This window comes from Mya arenaria, chromosome 14 (genome assembly GCF_026914265.1).
Source record: "Mya arenaria isolate MELC-2E11 chromosome 14, ASM2691426v1".
Lineage (NCBI taxonomy): Eukaryota > Metazoa > Mollusca > Bivalvia > Myida > Myidae > Mya > Mya arenaria.
This window is the reverse complement of record NC_069135.1, coordinates 53157910-53171970: the sequence shown is the minus strand read 5'-3', so window position 1 is coordinate 53171970 and position 14061 is coordinate 53157910. Positions and strand designations below refer to the sequence as shown.

The 14061-nt window shown below is 36.7% G+C and overlaps 1 protein-coding gene across 1 annotated transcript; it reads left to right on the top strand.

Moving 5' to 3' along the window:
• Positions 1 to 939: 939 nt before the first annotated feature.
• Positions 940 to 5857, top strand: LOC128216244 (uncharacterized). The gene is made up of 4 exons (XM_052922814.1): positions 940 to 1519; positions 4036 to 4135; positions 4629 to 4698; positions 5738 to 5857. Exons 1-4 carry the CDS (start codon positions 940 to 942, stop codon positions 5855 to 5857), a joined length of 870 nt encoding a protein of 289 aa, XP_052778774.1.
• Positions 5858 to 14061: the final 8204 nt, after the last annotated feature.

Genomic DNA, 14061 nt, shown 5'->3' with positions numbered 1-14061 from the left:
TTTTATATACAGTCTACGGAAATAAGGTGTCTGTGTTTTGTTAAACAGAATAAAAACGTGTTTTAAAATATTGTGCATAAGTTATAAGTATATCTTCTTTGATCTGTATTTTAAAGGAGCGTTATATCTGTCAATCATAGGGATTATTACTTTTTTTTAATTGATCTTTAAATAAAAAATTCGTTTAAACCATTAATCTTTGCTAGTTTTTTTGAGGTGCATTTTTGTGTTTTAAAAAAAAACTTGAAACAAATATTTGTTACGAAAGGAGCGACTTCTAATGAAAATCATGTCGTATATTAAAACAAAGTCATCAAGTTAATACTCCCATAAATTTTCAAGATTAGTTCGTCATTCAAGTTAAGTATCTTGAAATCGTGTGTCGTTGAAATATCAAGTGTTATTAATTATTGCGCAAAAACAATGATATCCGAATATTTAGAGAGGAGCCTAGTGAGTTTTTATATCTAATAATCAGAAGCATAATTGCTCACTTGAACTTCGGGTGTTGACACGCGCTCGAGTTTTTAGAGCTGACAGGGTTCGTTTGGATGTTAAAATTCCACTAAAAACGCTACTTGCTTCGACAAAGGAATTTAATACGTTTTTTTTTTTCATTCATAGATTCCTTAACGCTGACCACTACTATTCATTTCATTTCCATTTATTAAGGTCTTACTGAAGAACTGTGTTCAAAATTTTGACAAAAAAGTGAGGACCATTGGTTAAAGGGAACGTTGAAAAACCAATGCGCTTTTTTATGTAATAAAACTTATTCTGTATATTGTATAGGGTTTTAAAATTTACCTAACGACGTTTATTCTAAAACCATTTATATTTAACTGTAATAACTTGAAGCAAAAAAATACATATAAAACTCCCACATTACATAATCGTTATTGTTTTCCTTCAAAAGAGACATTCACATAAACACTAAGGATGAAAAACACAGTACGTGCGATGATGATCTTGTTAGTGAAGGCTTTGATCCTAGTCGTAGCAGCAGCGACATCAACAACAACTACTACAACATCAACACCTGTAACATCAACGACAGACATTCCAGGTACAACAACGGTTACCACTGCCACAACATTTGAGACGACAGAAGTACAAACATCGACAACATCGCAAACTGCAGCGGTGACAACCGAGTCGACGTTATCAACAGAATCACTATCGACTGTTGATATCAACGGCACCACCGTTACTGGCAATGACAGCACCGTTGCTGGCAACGGCACCACCGTCGCTAGCTACAGCATTTTGACAGCACCGATGCAAATATTGTGCCCTGAGCCGCATACCATAATCGGAGGCGCAGTGATCTCTAAGGGCCCTTACTTTGCGAATATAAGTAGCGTCGTTTACACGTGCTTCAGTGGGTTTTCTATGAGCGGCCCTGCACAGGTACTCTGCTCGACAAATGGAACTTGGAACACCAACGGGACCCAATGCGTTCCCATTGATAATAAGCCGAAGGTTGATACAAAAGTGACTATAAACCAGCCTATTCAAGGTACGCTCGTTTTTTCTTTCAGTTTTGCTTAAAATAAAAAGTCCCGCCTTCGTTGTATTACCGGAGTTTGATGAGATGATCATCAAACACTTCGACAAACCTGTTTCCAAAATAATGTTTTGACAATGCTCCGTCAGCCGGTCGTATTGTGAAAAGGTTTGTCGAAGTGTTTTAAGAAACTAAACACTCAATCAAATTCTGGTAAATGTCAAAAGGCATGGCTCCGTAAGCGGCGTAGACTGCGATACGTTTCATTTAAAATGGTGAAGAAATAAAAAAGTTATCTTTGTTTAAAGTCTTCATTCGAAGCAAAATATTGCCTTCCGACATAGGATTTATGACACAATTTATCACGTGGTATACACACACTGGTTTAGTTTAAAAATGTATCATTTTACAACGATTGTGAAGAAAGTTGTGATGACTAAGTCACTCTCGTTGGCACGATGTTGCGCGAGAGTGTGTAGTGTGGAGGAAACCGGAGTACCCGGAGAAAACCCACTTGTCCGCCTTGGTGACCACTAACCAAATTCACATGTGCCTTGACCGGGAATCTTTTAGTTTATGATACTTTATTCGATTACGCTCCATTGTGACCATTGTTTTTAAGCAATCATGCTATAAAGTCACGCAATATTCATTTTCCATTGCAATGGGCATATATATGTTAATACAACAATTATCTTTAATGCAGTACATGAATTGTGTTTAACTCATTTGAAATTAATTATCAAAGCAAAACTGCATATGATTTGTGTAAAGTTAAAAACATATTTTGGCGCTTATTTTAACTGGGTTTTTTTGTTTGTGACCACGTAGCTATTAATAAAAAACAACATTTGTAAAGGCTAATAGTTTAGCCTATCAATACTGATACAATGCCCAATTGCCCATTCAATAGAAATATTTACTGAGTTACAAAACAAAATACCAGAAAATCACCAAATTGTATTTACCACTTGAAAATACTTCTTTTTAAGCATTGTATTTGGATGTGTTTATGATTGTTGACGTTAATTCTTTTGTCTTTTTGATACTATTTTCAATATTCAACCGTAACAAAATAAACCTCAACTAGTAGCAATTGGTTTAATAATGATTGTTTAACCTAAAAAGCTATATACAAACTTACTTAATTAAAACGAAACAAAAACGGGCGATTCTTATCAAAGTTTGAGTAGTATAAAATTTGAGTACTATATAATTTGAGTACTATATAATTTGAGTACTATAAAATTTGAGTACTATATAATTTGAGTACTTTAAAATTTGAGTACTATATAATTTGAGTACTATATAATTTGAGTACTATAAAATTTGAGTACTATTAAATTTGAGTACTATAAAATTTGAGTACTATATATTTTTGAGTACTATAAAATTTGAGTACTATATAATTTGAGTACTATAAAATTTGAGTACTATATAATTTGAGTACTATAAAATTTGAGTACTATATAATTTGAGTACTATAAAATTTGAGTACTATATAATTTGAGTACTATATAATTTGAGTACTATAAAATTTGAGTAGTATAAAATTTGAGTACTATAAAATTTGAGTACTATATAAACGGACATTGTTATTGGTGATCGATGAATGAAACTATTCACTTACATAAGTGTAGGAATTATATCAACTAGACATGAAGTGTTATGAAACCCGGCCCCAATATCACGATAATACTTAAGTCAATTCGTAAACTCAGTCTCAACTCATTTTACCATATAAAAGCATAATATTCTTCAAAATCTTGTTTGTTTTGAACTTTTTGAAAACGTATTTTCTCATAGAATGTGTTGATCAAAACATTTTGTCAATATTTCAAAGAAAGCTTTTTCTAGAGAAAAAAATACTAAGTATTTCATAAAGAATACAGAATTGTACTCAAATACATTTTTGGCTTTAGAATATATTTCCCTTGGAATTCGACCAAAGGCTTTTATCAGCATATTCTATGATTGAATGCGCTTATAAAACTGTAAAAAAAAACATATAAAATTATATATGATTTTTTTATAAATTTGGATGCTATGCGATAAAATGGGTTGAGACTGAGTTTGAGATTTGACTTAAGTATTTTCGTGATATTGGGGCCAGCTAATGGGATGTGACTATATGAATAACATAATGGTGAACTTCTGATAATACAGTGAAATATATGTATACTATTTATTTTTTATTTATTTTATTTATTTTTTTGGAGGGGATGAGGGGGAGGAGGGTTGAGGAGGGAGCGGTGTTGTGAATCATATTATGTTTAGAAGGTGTCAAAATATTCATAAAAAATCTAGTGTCATGCTTTATAAAGGTTTTAAATAATTTGACAATATTTTTCATATCAGACAGGGAAAAATAGGCGGGGGGAGGTGTCAAGAAGGGGAAGGTTGTTCTTTTAAAATCCATCCATATACTCCATTTTAACCTCACTTTTTCAAACAACAAAATAAACTTAACAGCTTCCTGATCCAATGAATTAAATTGCAATTAATAGAGGTTATTGTGTCTGTTTCAGCTATGCCGTTCTGGCTGATGGTGGCGCTGTGTGTCGTATTTGGTCTCCTGGGTTTACTACTACTGACCTGCATTTTTGCCTTCTGCGCGAAAACATTCGGGTATTTCCGTGTGACGGTTGCTTATCTAGATTTAAAGCATTATACATCAAACTTCAATAAATTCCAAGGTGAAATTGGATCCAGCGGATCCAGGACGGGGGGGGCGCACCCGGCACGCGCACCCCCTAAAATCATCTTAGTTTACTTTTTTATGTCAAAATTGGAGAAAAAAAATACCAAAATACGTTTAAAATGCACCATTTTGGACTAGAAAATGTTAAGATTTATTTTGGGGGGAGTAACCCCAATCCCCCACCCAACATTTTAATTTTTTCAACTATTTAAATTTCGGTTCTGAGGAAGGGGCGAATGTAAAAATATTATGCCCCTATGTGACATCATGACATAAATTCCTGGATCCTGAATCCGCCTATGTAACATGTCCTTAAAATCAAATATAGTAATGCCATAATGTTTCAAGACTTTATTGAAAGTATTTTCCAATCGATGTGGATTTTTGCTAAATGTTTGTTATAAAAATGCACATTTTCAGATGTTTTAAGCGACCTTGTTGCCAGAGACGTCAGGACACGCCTGAATCATTCATCGTTGATGACTATGAGGTAAGTATAGGAAATGATAATCCAAACACGGGCAAAATGGTATAGAATTGTCCAAACATGGTAAATATGGATTACGAGACTCCAAATGTGGTCAAGATCCGATATCAAAGTCCAAACATGGTATGAATATGATATTTAAAACCAGGTAAATATGCGATGTGGAACTCCATACCTGGTGAATATGGGATTTTATATTTCAAACATGGTAAATATGGGATATTATATTCCGATTCCGAACATGGTAAATATGGGTTATTATATTTCGATTCCGAACAGGGTAAATATGGGTTATTATATTTCGACTCCGAACATGGCAAATATGTTTTTTTTATATTCCAAACATAGTAAATATGGGTTATTCTATTCCGAACATGGTAGATATGGGATATTATAATCCGATTCCGAACATGGTAAATATGGGATATTATATTCCGAACATGGTAGATATTGGTTATCTTATTCCGATTCCGAACATGGCAAATATGGGATATTATATTTCGATTCCGAACATGGTAAAAATGGGATATAAGGGATATTATATTCCAAACATGGTAAATATGGGATATAAGGTTCCAAACATGGTAAATATGGGATATTATACCAAATATGGGACATGGTTATCAAAATGAGGTAAACATGGGACATGAGAATCCAAGGTAAAGGTCGGGCAATGTACGAATATGCAAGTCCAAACAAGGTTAATGGGAGCTGTTTATGCAATGTGACTTAGGGTCCCAAACTGTATAGAATAACAGAAAACAAGTAAATGTGTACTCGGATTTCAGACAGTTAATACTAGTAAGTAGTTACTAAATGTAAATGCGTTTTGCTCTTCATAATTGGAGAAAGACGAAATTTCTTCTTATCTTGTATGTTTCAGTATGACTCAGTAAAAAAATACACATTTCATTCCGTTCTTTTTCATTTTTAAATAGTATTCACTAAGCGTTTATGTTGAAGTTCTACTTCTTTTCTTTTCTTCGCGTATTTTGTTGGCATTCGTGCGAATGGATCGGATATCATTCATTTTAACTTGCAGTCGCCGACGCCCGTGTCCTCGCGGCCCCCGGAAACACACCGGAAAAAAGCGGTGAAACCAAAAGACAAGTGGATGCCACACTCAAACCAAGTGCGCACTATTAACACGAGCACACAGTGACTTCCGGAACACGAGCATAAAGCTACTTCCGGCAGATTTGAGCTTACTTTCATTTATCAAACAATTTGATAATCACCTTTCTAAAGAATTAAACAATTATTAATTATGTAATTTCATGTGTAAATGTGATTTTTATTTCAAGACAAAAAAGTCTTTTTTAGTCTGATTTTGTGGAAATATGAATATTTTTGTTCAGTTTGAACTTTATTCAAGCTAAAACCTTTGAGAAACAACACTTAACAAGAGATGTTTGTCAAACATTATGCCCCCCCTGAGCGCCATGTTGTCAGGATTATATGGACAATTGAATGAAATATGCATGGACCGAAATGACAGCTGACAGCTGATTTGTTGCCGTTAAGGCAGTTTTAAAATTATGACCATTAAAGTGTGAGGATAGAGTGTGTTATGACCATGACCTTTGACTCTATGAACTCAAAATCCAGAGTCATCAGCTGGTCACCAGAAACCTAAATGTCAAGTTCGAGGGCCATGGATGCAGGCATTGTCAAGTTATCACAGAGACAAGTTTTTTCGTTCAAGGTCACTATGACCTTGACCTTTGACCCAATGACCCATTCAATCAAAAGGGATCATCTACAAGTCAGATGCAACTCAAAGTCAAGTTTGAAGGCCATGGGTTCAGGCATTGTTGAGTTATCACTCGGACAACCTTTTACCATTCAAGATCACTGTGACCTTGACCTTTGGCTCTATGAATCCTAAAATCAATAAGGGTGATCTACTGGTCAGGCTTAACATCCATGTCAAGTTTAATGATCATAGGTTCAGGCATTGTTGAGATATCAGTGGGAGAAGATTTGTTAACTTTTTTGCGTTAAAGGTTACTGTGACATTGACCTTGGCCTCATGACCCCCAAAGTCGATAGGGGTCATCTACTGGGCAGGCCCAACCTTCATTTCAAGTTTGATGACCATAGGTCCAGGAATTGTCGAGTTCGCTTTCAAGGTCACTGTGACAATAGGGGTCTTCTACTGGTAAGGCCCAACCTCCAATTCAATTATGAGGGCCATGGGTGCAGGCATTGTCGAATTATGACTCGGACAACCTTTTACCATTCAAGGTCACTGTGACCTTGACCTTTGGCCCGATGACCCCCAAAAACAATAGGGGTCATCTACTGGTCAGGCCCAACCTCCAATTCAATTATGAGGGCCATGGGTGCCGGCATTGTTGAATTATCACTCGGACAACCTTTTACCATTCAAGGTCACTGTGAACTTGACCTTTGACCCGATGAGCCCCAAAAACAACAGGGGTCAGCTACTGGTCAGGCCCAACCTCCAAGTCAAGTTTGAGGGCCATGGGTGCAGGCATTGTCAAGTTATCACTCGGACGACCTTTTACCATTCAAGGTCACTGTGACTTTGACCTTTGGCCTGATGACCCCCCAAAACAATAGGGGTCATCTACTGGTCAGGCCCAACCTCCATGTCAAGTTTGAGGGCCATGGGTGCAGGCATTGTTGAGTTATCACTCGGACAAGCTTTAAAATTATTTTACCATTAAAGGTCACTGTGACCTTGACCTTTGACCCGATGACCCCCAAAATCAATAGGGGTCATCTACTGGTCAGGCCCAACCTTCATGTGAAGTTTGATGACCATACGTCCAGGAATTGTTGAGTTATCACTCGGACAAGCTTTGGTCTACCGACGGACCGACCGACCGACATACCGACATGCCTGTGCAAAGCAATATACCCTTCTTCTTCGAAGGGGGGCATAATAATGGTTGGTTAAAGGGTGATATCATGTACGACACAATCGCATATTCATTTATCTTGTGTTGTAGTTTTAGTGGTCGACATTTTATTGTGTAAACTAACAACTGTTGTCCAAGCCACTGCTGATATTTATCGCTTTACCTCATATAAATCAATAACGACTGACCGATGAAATACTAAAATAAATGTATTGAAAAACGTGAGAAATATTGCCTTCTCATTGGACGAAAATAAAATGTTGACCACTGATTTCAATTATATACAGAGTACCTGATCTCGATATTTCATATGTTTAGCCATTAACCTTTCCGTTTCGGGTAGAAATAATTTAATTCCATTTAATGAACTTCCTTATTGTATTTGTTAATGCTGTATTTTTTTCCATAAAACAGTCTATCCCCTTCAAGTGTTATTGTTTTCTTTTATTAAAGCTGCACTCTCACAGATTGAACGTTTTGACCACTTTTTATTTTTTGTCTTGAAATAAACCAATTTTTGCGTTAATGTCTTGAAACCAGTGATATAAGTCTGCTGACAAAACATCAGACCGCAGTTTTTATTCATATGAACGTTTGAAAATTGATGTCGTTTGGCAGAAGGGTTACCTACGCTTTAAGAAAATAATGAGTTTTTCGGCATTTTCCAAATAATTGAGATCTGTCCTTTAGTGAGTTATCTTATAAAGCTGAATTGATGCATTGATGCCAAGATCAGCTGAATCTGATACAAAAATATAAAGATAAAAGTCGATACTGTTATTTGTGAGGGTGCAGCTTTAACTTCGGTAACTGATAAACGTGCTTAAATGGGTTTAGTTTGTTGCGGGAGAAAATTAATGATCATGATTTTCCTCGGTGAATTTCATTTTGAACGGATAAATATTCATGCGCTTGTTTTATAAATATTAAGACTTGTGTAGCAACAGCATATAACACCTTATTTTCATGGTATAATGAGCTTAATTTTGTATAATATGAAATGCAATTTATTTAGGAAAAAGGTCTAAATTATTATGTTTTTGATTATCCAAACATTTGGAATTTGTTTAGGTATTTGTTCTTGTTGCAGTAGATCAACACGTCCTTTGTTTAAAGTTCTCCCGCTGCAGTAGATCTACACGTCCTTTGCTTAAAGTTCTCCCGCTGCAGTAGATCAACACGTCCTTTGCTTAATGTTCTCCCGCTCCAGTAGATCCACACGTCCTTTGTTTAAAGTTCTCCCGCTGCAGTAGATCCACACGTCCTTTGTTTAAAGTTCTCCCGCTGCAGTAGATCTTCACGTCCTTTGTTTAAAGTTCTCCCGCTGCAGTAGATCTTCACGTCCTTTGTTTAAAGTTCTCCCGCTGCAGTAGATCTTCACGTCCTTTGTTTAAAGTTCTCCCGCTGCAGTAGATCTTCACGTCCTTTGTTTAAAGTTCTCCCGCTGCAGTAGATCTTCACGTGTTTTGTTTAAAGTTCTCCCGCTGCAGTAGATCTTCACGTGTTTTGTTTAAAGTTCTCCCGCTGCAGTAGATCTTCACGTCCTTTGTTTAAAGTTCTCCCGCTGCAGTAGATCTTCACGTCCTTTGTTTGAAGTTCTCCCGCTGCAGTAGATCTACACGTCCTTTGTTTGAAGTTCTCCCGCTGCAGTAGATCTTCACGTCCTTTGTTTGAAGTTCTCCCGCTGCAGTAAATCTACACGTCCTTTGTTTGAAGTTCTCCCGCTGCAGTAGATCTACACGTCCTTTGTTTGAAGTTCTCCCACTGCAGTAGATCTACACGTCCTTTGTTTGAAGTTCTCCCACTGCAGTAGATCTACACGTCCTTTGTTTGAAGTTCTCCCACTGCAGTAGATCTACACGTCCTTTGTTTGAAGTTCTCCCGCTGCAGTAGATCTACACGTCCTTTGTTTGAAGTTCTCCCGCTGCAGTAGATCTACACGTCCTTTGTTTGAAGTTCTCCCGCTGCAGTAGATCTACACGTCCTTTGTTTGAAGTTCTTTCCGCTGCAGTAGATCTACACGTCCTTTGTTTGAAGTTCTTCCGCTGCAGTAGATCTACACGTCCTTTGGTTGAAGTTCTCCCACTGCAGTAGATCTACACGTCCTTTGTTTGAAGTTCTCCCGCTTGCGTGCTTGGCTAACTAAGTTAGTCCGTTCGTCCGGACTGAACCTCTTCTGTGCTGTATCTTGACCATACATTAAAGGATTTAAAAAAAAAAAATGTCATGAAGGTTCACCGTGATTAGGTTGCGTGTTTCGCACTATACCAATGTCTGTCCTTCAAATGTCACGGTCAGCCTTAGTGGTCAAAGGTTGAAATATGTCTGTGTCAAAGGCTGTTTCGGCGGGCTCGACATGTCGCCTGGTAAATCAACAGTCAAACGTTTTTGACTTTAATCAGGTGAATCGGTAGATTTAAACTATAGCTGGGCCAGTAGATAAAATATAATCTTGACCACTTACCAACATTGCTATTAATATATTTACAAACATATTATGACATCTGAATATACCAAGAGATGATCATTAAGTATTTATCAGCTTTGCTAATAATACCATTTCAAGTGTGACTAAAAATGTGTTCCTGGAAGGGCTTCTACCTGCAACTGTTCGGATGGTCCCTCGATCGCTATCTAAACCACTACACCACGACAAAACCTTATCTACTATACCACCTCGAAACATTAACCTCTTCACCACCTTAACAATAACAACTACACCTCTTCAGAATAGTAACCACTACACCATCTTAATCATAACATCCACACCAACCAATAAACCACCTCAACAATAACAACTACAACACCCAATACACCACCTCACCCATAACAACTGAACCAACCAATACACCACCTCAACAATAACAACTAAACCAACCAATAAACCACCTCAACAATAACAACTACAACACCCAATACACCACCTCACCCATAACAACTGAACCAACCAATACACCACCTCACCCATAACAACTAAACCAACCAATACACCACCTCACCCATAACAACTAAACCAACCAATAAACCACCTCAACAATAACAACTACAACACCCAATTCACCACCTCACCCATAACAACTAAACCAACCAATACACCACCTCACCCATAACAACTAAACCAACCAATACACCACCTCACCCATAACAACTAAACCAACCAATACACCACCTCAACCATAACAACTAAACCAACCAATACACCACCTCACCCATAACAACTAAACCAACCAATACACCACCTCACCCATAACAACTAAACCAACCAATACACCACCTCACCCATAACAACTAAACCAACCAATAAACCACCTCACCCATAACAACTAAACCAACCAATACACCACCTCAACAATAACAACTACAACACCCAATTCACCACCTCACCCATAACAACTAAACCAACCAATACACCACCTCAACAATAAAAACCACACCAACCAATACACCCCATCAACATTAAAAACCACACCAACTAATACACCAGTTCAACATTAAAAACCACACCAACCGATACACCCCATCAACATTAAAAACCACACCAACTAATACACCAGTTCAACATTAAAAACCACACCAACCGATACACCACCTCAACCATAACAACTACACCACCTCGACCATTAACTACCTCAGTGTGAGGTAAACTTTGACCTATATGGGTGACCTTGACCTTAGAGATACAAACCTTGGACTTTTGCTTGAATCAAAAACAACTCATTATGGTGAACCTTCATGGCAAGTATTTTTTGAAAATCCATGATCAAGATAAAGCCAGGACAAGGATCATTTCAATGTATGACCTCTAAATGTTACCTTGACCTTTTAGTTTTAGACCTCGGACTTGTAAGCGACACGGCGCCTTATCTTGATTAACATTCATGTCAAATTTCCTGGAAATCATATCATGCATAGTCAAGATACAACCAGGACAAGATTCAGTCAGGACGGACCCTTTTCCGCACTACCTCACTGACGCACAGTCGCACGAACGCACGTACGTACATATTATTGCCATTGTCACAACTATGTCTCGCTCTCCCCATGCGGACTCGACAAAAATGATGCCAGTCCATCGGACAAAATATCATTTCGATCACTGAACACTTAAGTATACATTTCCGATTCCGCTAACGTTTCAAGCCACAAATAACGTTTATTACAATGATTTCGGCTGAATCATTGTTTTTCGATTCCATTTAAATTATTATAATAGAAGAAGAAAACGCTTCAGAGTTCGGAATCGAATAGGACCAAATAACCGATTCAGACGTATTAATCAATTAACTCGTGAACTTTTCAAAAAAACATACAAAGGGTAACCCCTGTTTAAAAACTATCAATCATTGATATAGTTAAGCTGTCTTCATTAAGGAATCAAATAAGGGGAGAAAATATATATTGATATGAGGTAATTTGTTGTAATTCGTCAAATCAAATTATTATCTCAACTATGGGGTTACATTTGGTATAGCAAATATCTACATTTATCGCCTCGTTTCGTTAAATAGCTTGTACAAATTTAGTTCAAAATTGGTATCAAATAATGTCGAGCATTTAATTCATATTGCGCATGTATGCAAATAAATTGCATTAATTTGCAGTTTTACACTTTTTTCAATGCATAAATTAAATCTTAAATTACTGATTACCATAACTGGCACAATATCTGATACACGAACTAAAGAAACGTATTCATTTTTCTGCATTTTTATGCTAAACTCATTTGACAGTAATGATTAAAACAAAATAGGTATATGATTTGTGTGCCAATAAAAATCATATTAGCCTTTATAATTGGGGTTTTCAATTCACACGTACGAGGCCACAAATTCCACAACGCCAAAGTATCGCTTTTTAACATTTTTTGGTACTTTTTAGCACAGAACAGAACAGAACAGAAAATTTATTTTGACTTAAGCATATAAACAGCTCATCGTCACGTTACACAACATACACAATACGCATACACATACAAATAAATAATAAATAGATGAATAAATGCATGAATCATTATTCAATTTCTATATATAGTGATAGACAAAAAACACAACAACAACAGCTTTCATCGTGCCTATAGATACCTGTGAGAGTGTTCACTCCCTACTCTCCATAGAGAAACGTTTAGGCAAATGTTAGGCAAGGGTACTTTAAAAGAATACAGTGGTTTGATCACTGTGCTAAATAGTTATAAGTGCAAAGATAACAGTACAAATACAACTAATCTTAAGACATATATAAAACACATGGAATTTAGCTTTAAAGGGACTCAACGCCACATGATGCACTTGCAAGAAAGAAAAAAAAATGTCAAAAACTTGCAAAAAATAATATCGTTCTGTACAACGAATTGAATCTTGCTTACTGAATTATCACATCGCTTACGATACATATAACTTTCGCAGTATTTTTTCCAAATTGAATTTTACTGGGTTGTCTACCACGTAAATATCAGTAGCGTCGGTATATGTATCTGTACTTATAAGGTGACTTTCACGTGCTAAATATATACTCACTATAAACTGTGAAAACATTACGCGCTATTTTAAACAGGTAAAATCAGCGGAGACAGTGAGAGAGAGTGGCGTATCATCAGCCTCATACTAGGTCGTATTTGGATTTCTAGGCTTTTTTTAGGAAAAACTGTATTTGCCGATTTTTGGGCCATCTGGTGTCTAGTCCCTTTAAAGTCTATGATTAATGGTAGAGTTTATTTTATGCGCCTGTGATATTTATTATGTGGTTGCTTCTTTTGGCGCAATCGGAACTCCTCGGCTAGTATCAAGATATATTGAAGCTTGCCGGAGATGGCCGAGTTGTTACGATTGCTTTGGGCGGTTTCAAGTTTTCGTGGCGTTTCTTGGCTCATTGTCGCACTTTCGCCCGGCCACTTGGCAAATTTTCGCCCAAACATGTGGCGGGTTTTTGCATTTTCGACAAGAAAGGGCAGAAATAAGCCACCATGAAATACACGCACACAGGGGATAATTCACGACGAAAGATTTTAGTTACGAACTCGATGGTAAAACCTTTTTCCTGAAAAGGACTGGCCGGGTTTTACAATCATATATTTTTCTTCATGAAAACATATACGACCCACGGGACTTTTACAAAATAATGTTCCTGCCCCAGGTTTGGTATTTACTTCTTCGACATCCGAATGTGCATTCGTCTAAATCCAATACCCCCTCTTCTTTCACGTTCAAGTAACGACATAAATGCATTTACATAGAAGTCAATGCCCCCTCACAGTAACAGTTCGCTGAAAAGTTAAGTATGTTTGTATTTGAGCTTTTTATTTTAGCTGAAATCGGAAGTGAAATGATTGAATCATCAATCTCTCGAGGACAGAACAGTGTTTGCAATGTTTTATCAGTATAATATAAACATAGATTTCCAAAATAATAAGAGGTCACCATGCATCAATAGTTCCCGTTAGAGTACATCGGACACCTTATGCCTTTAATAGTGTTTGTTTTAC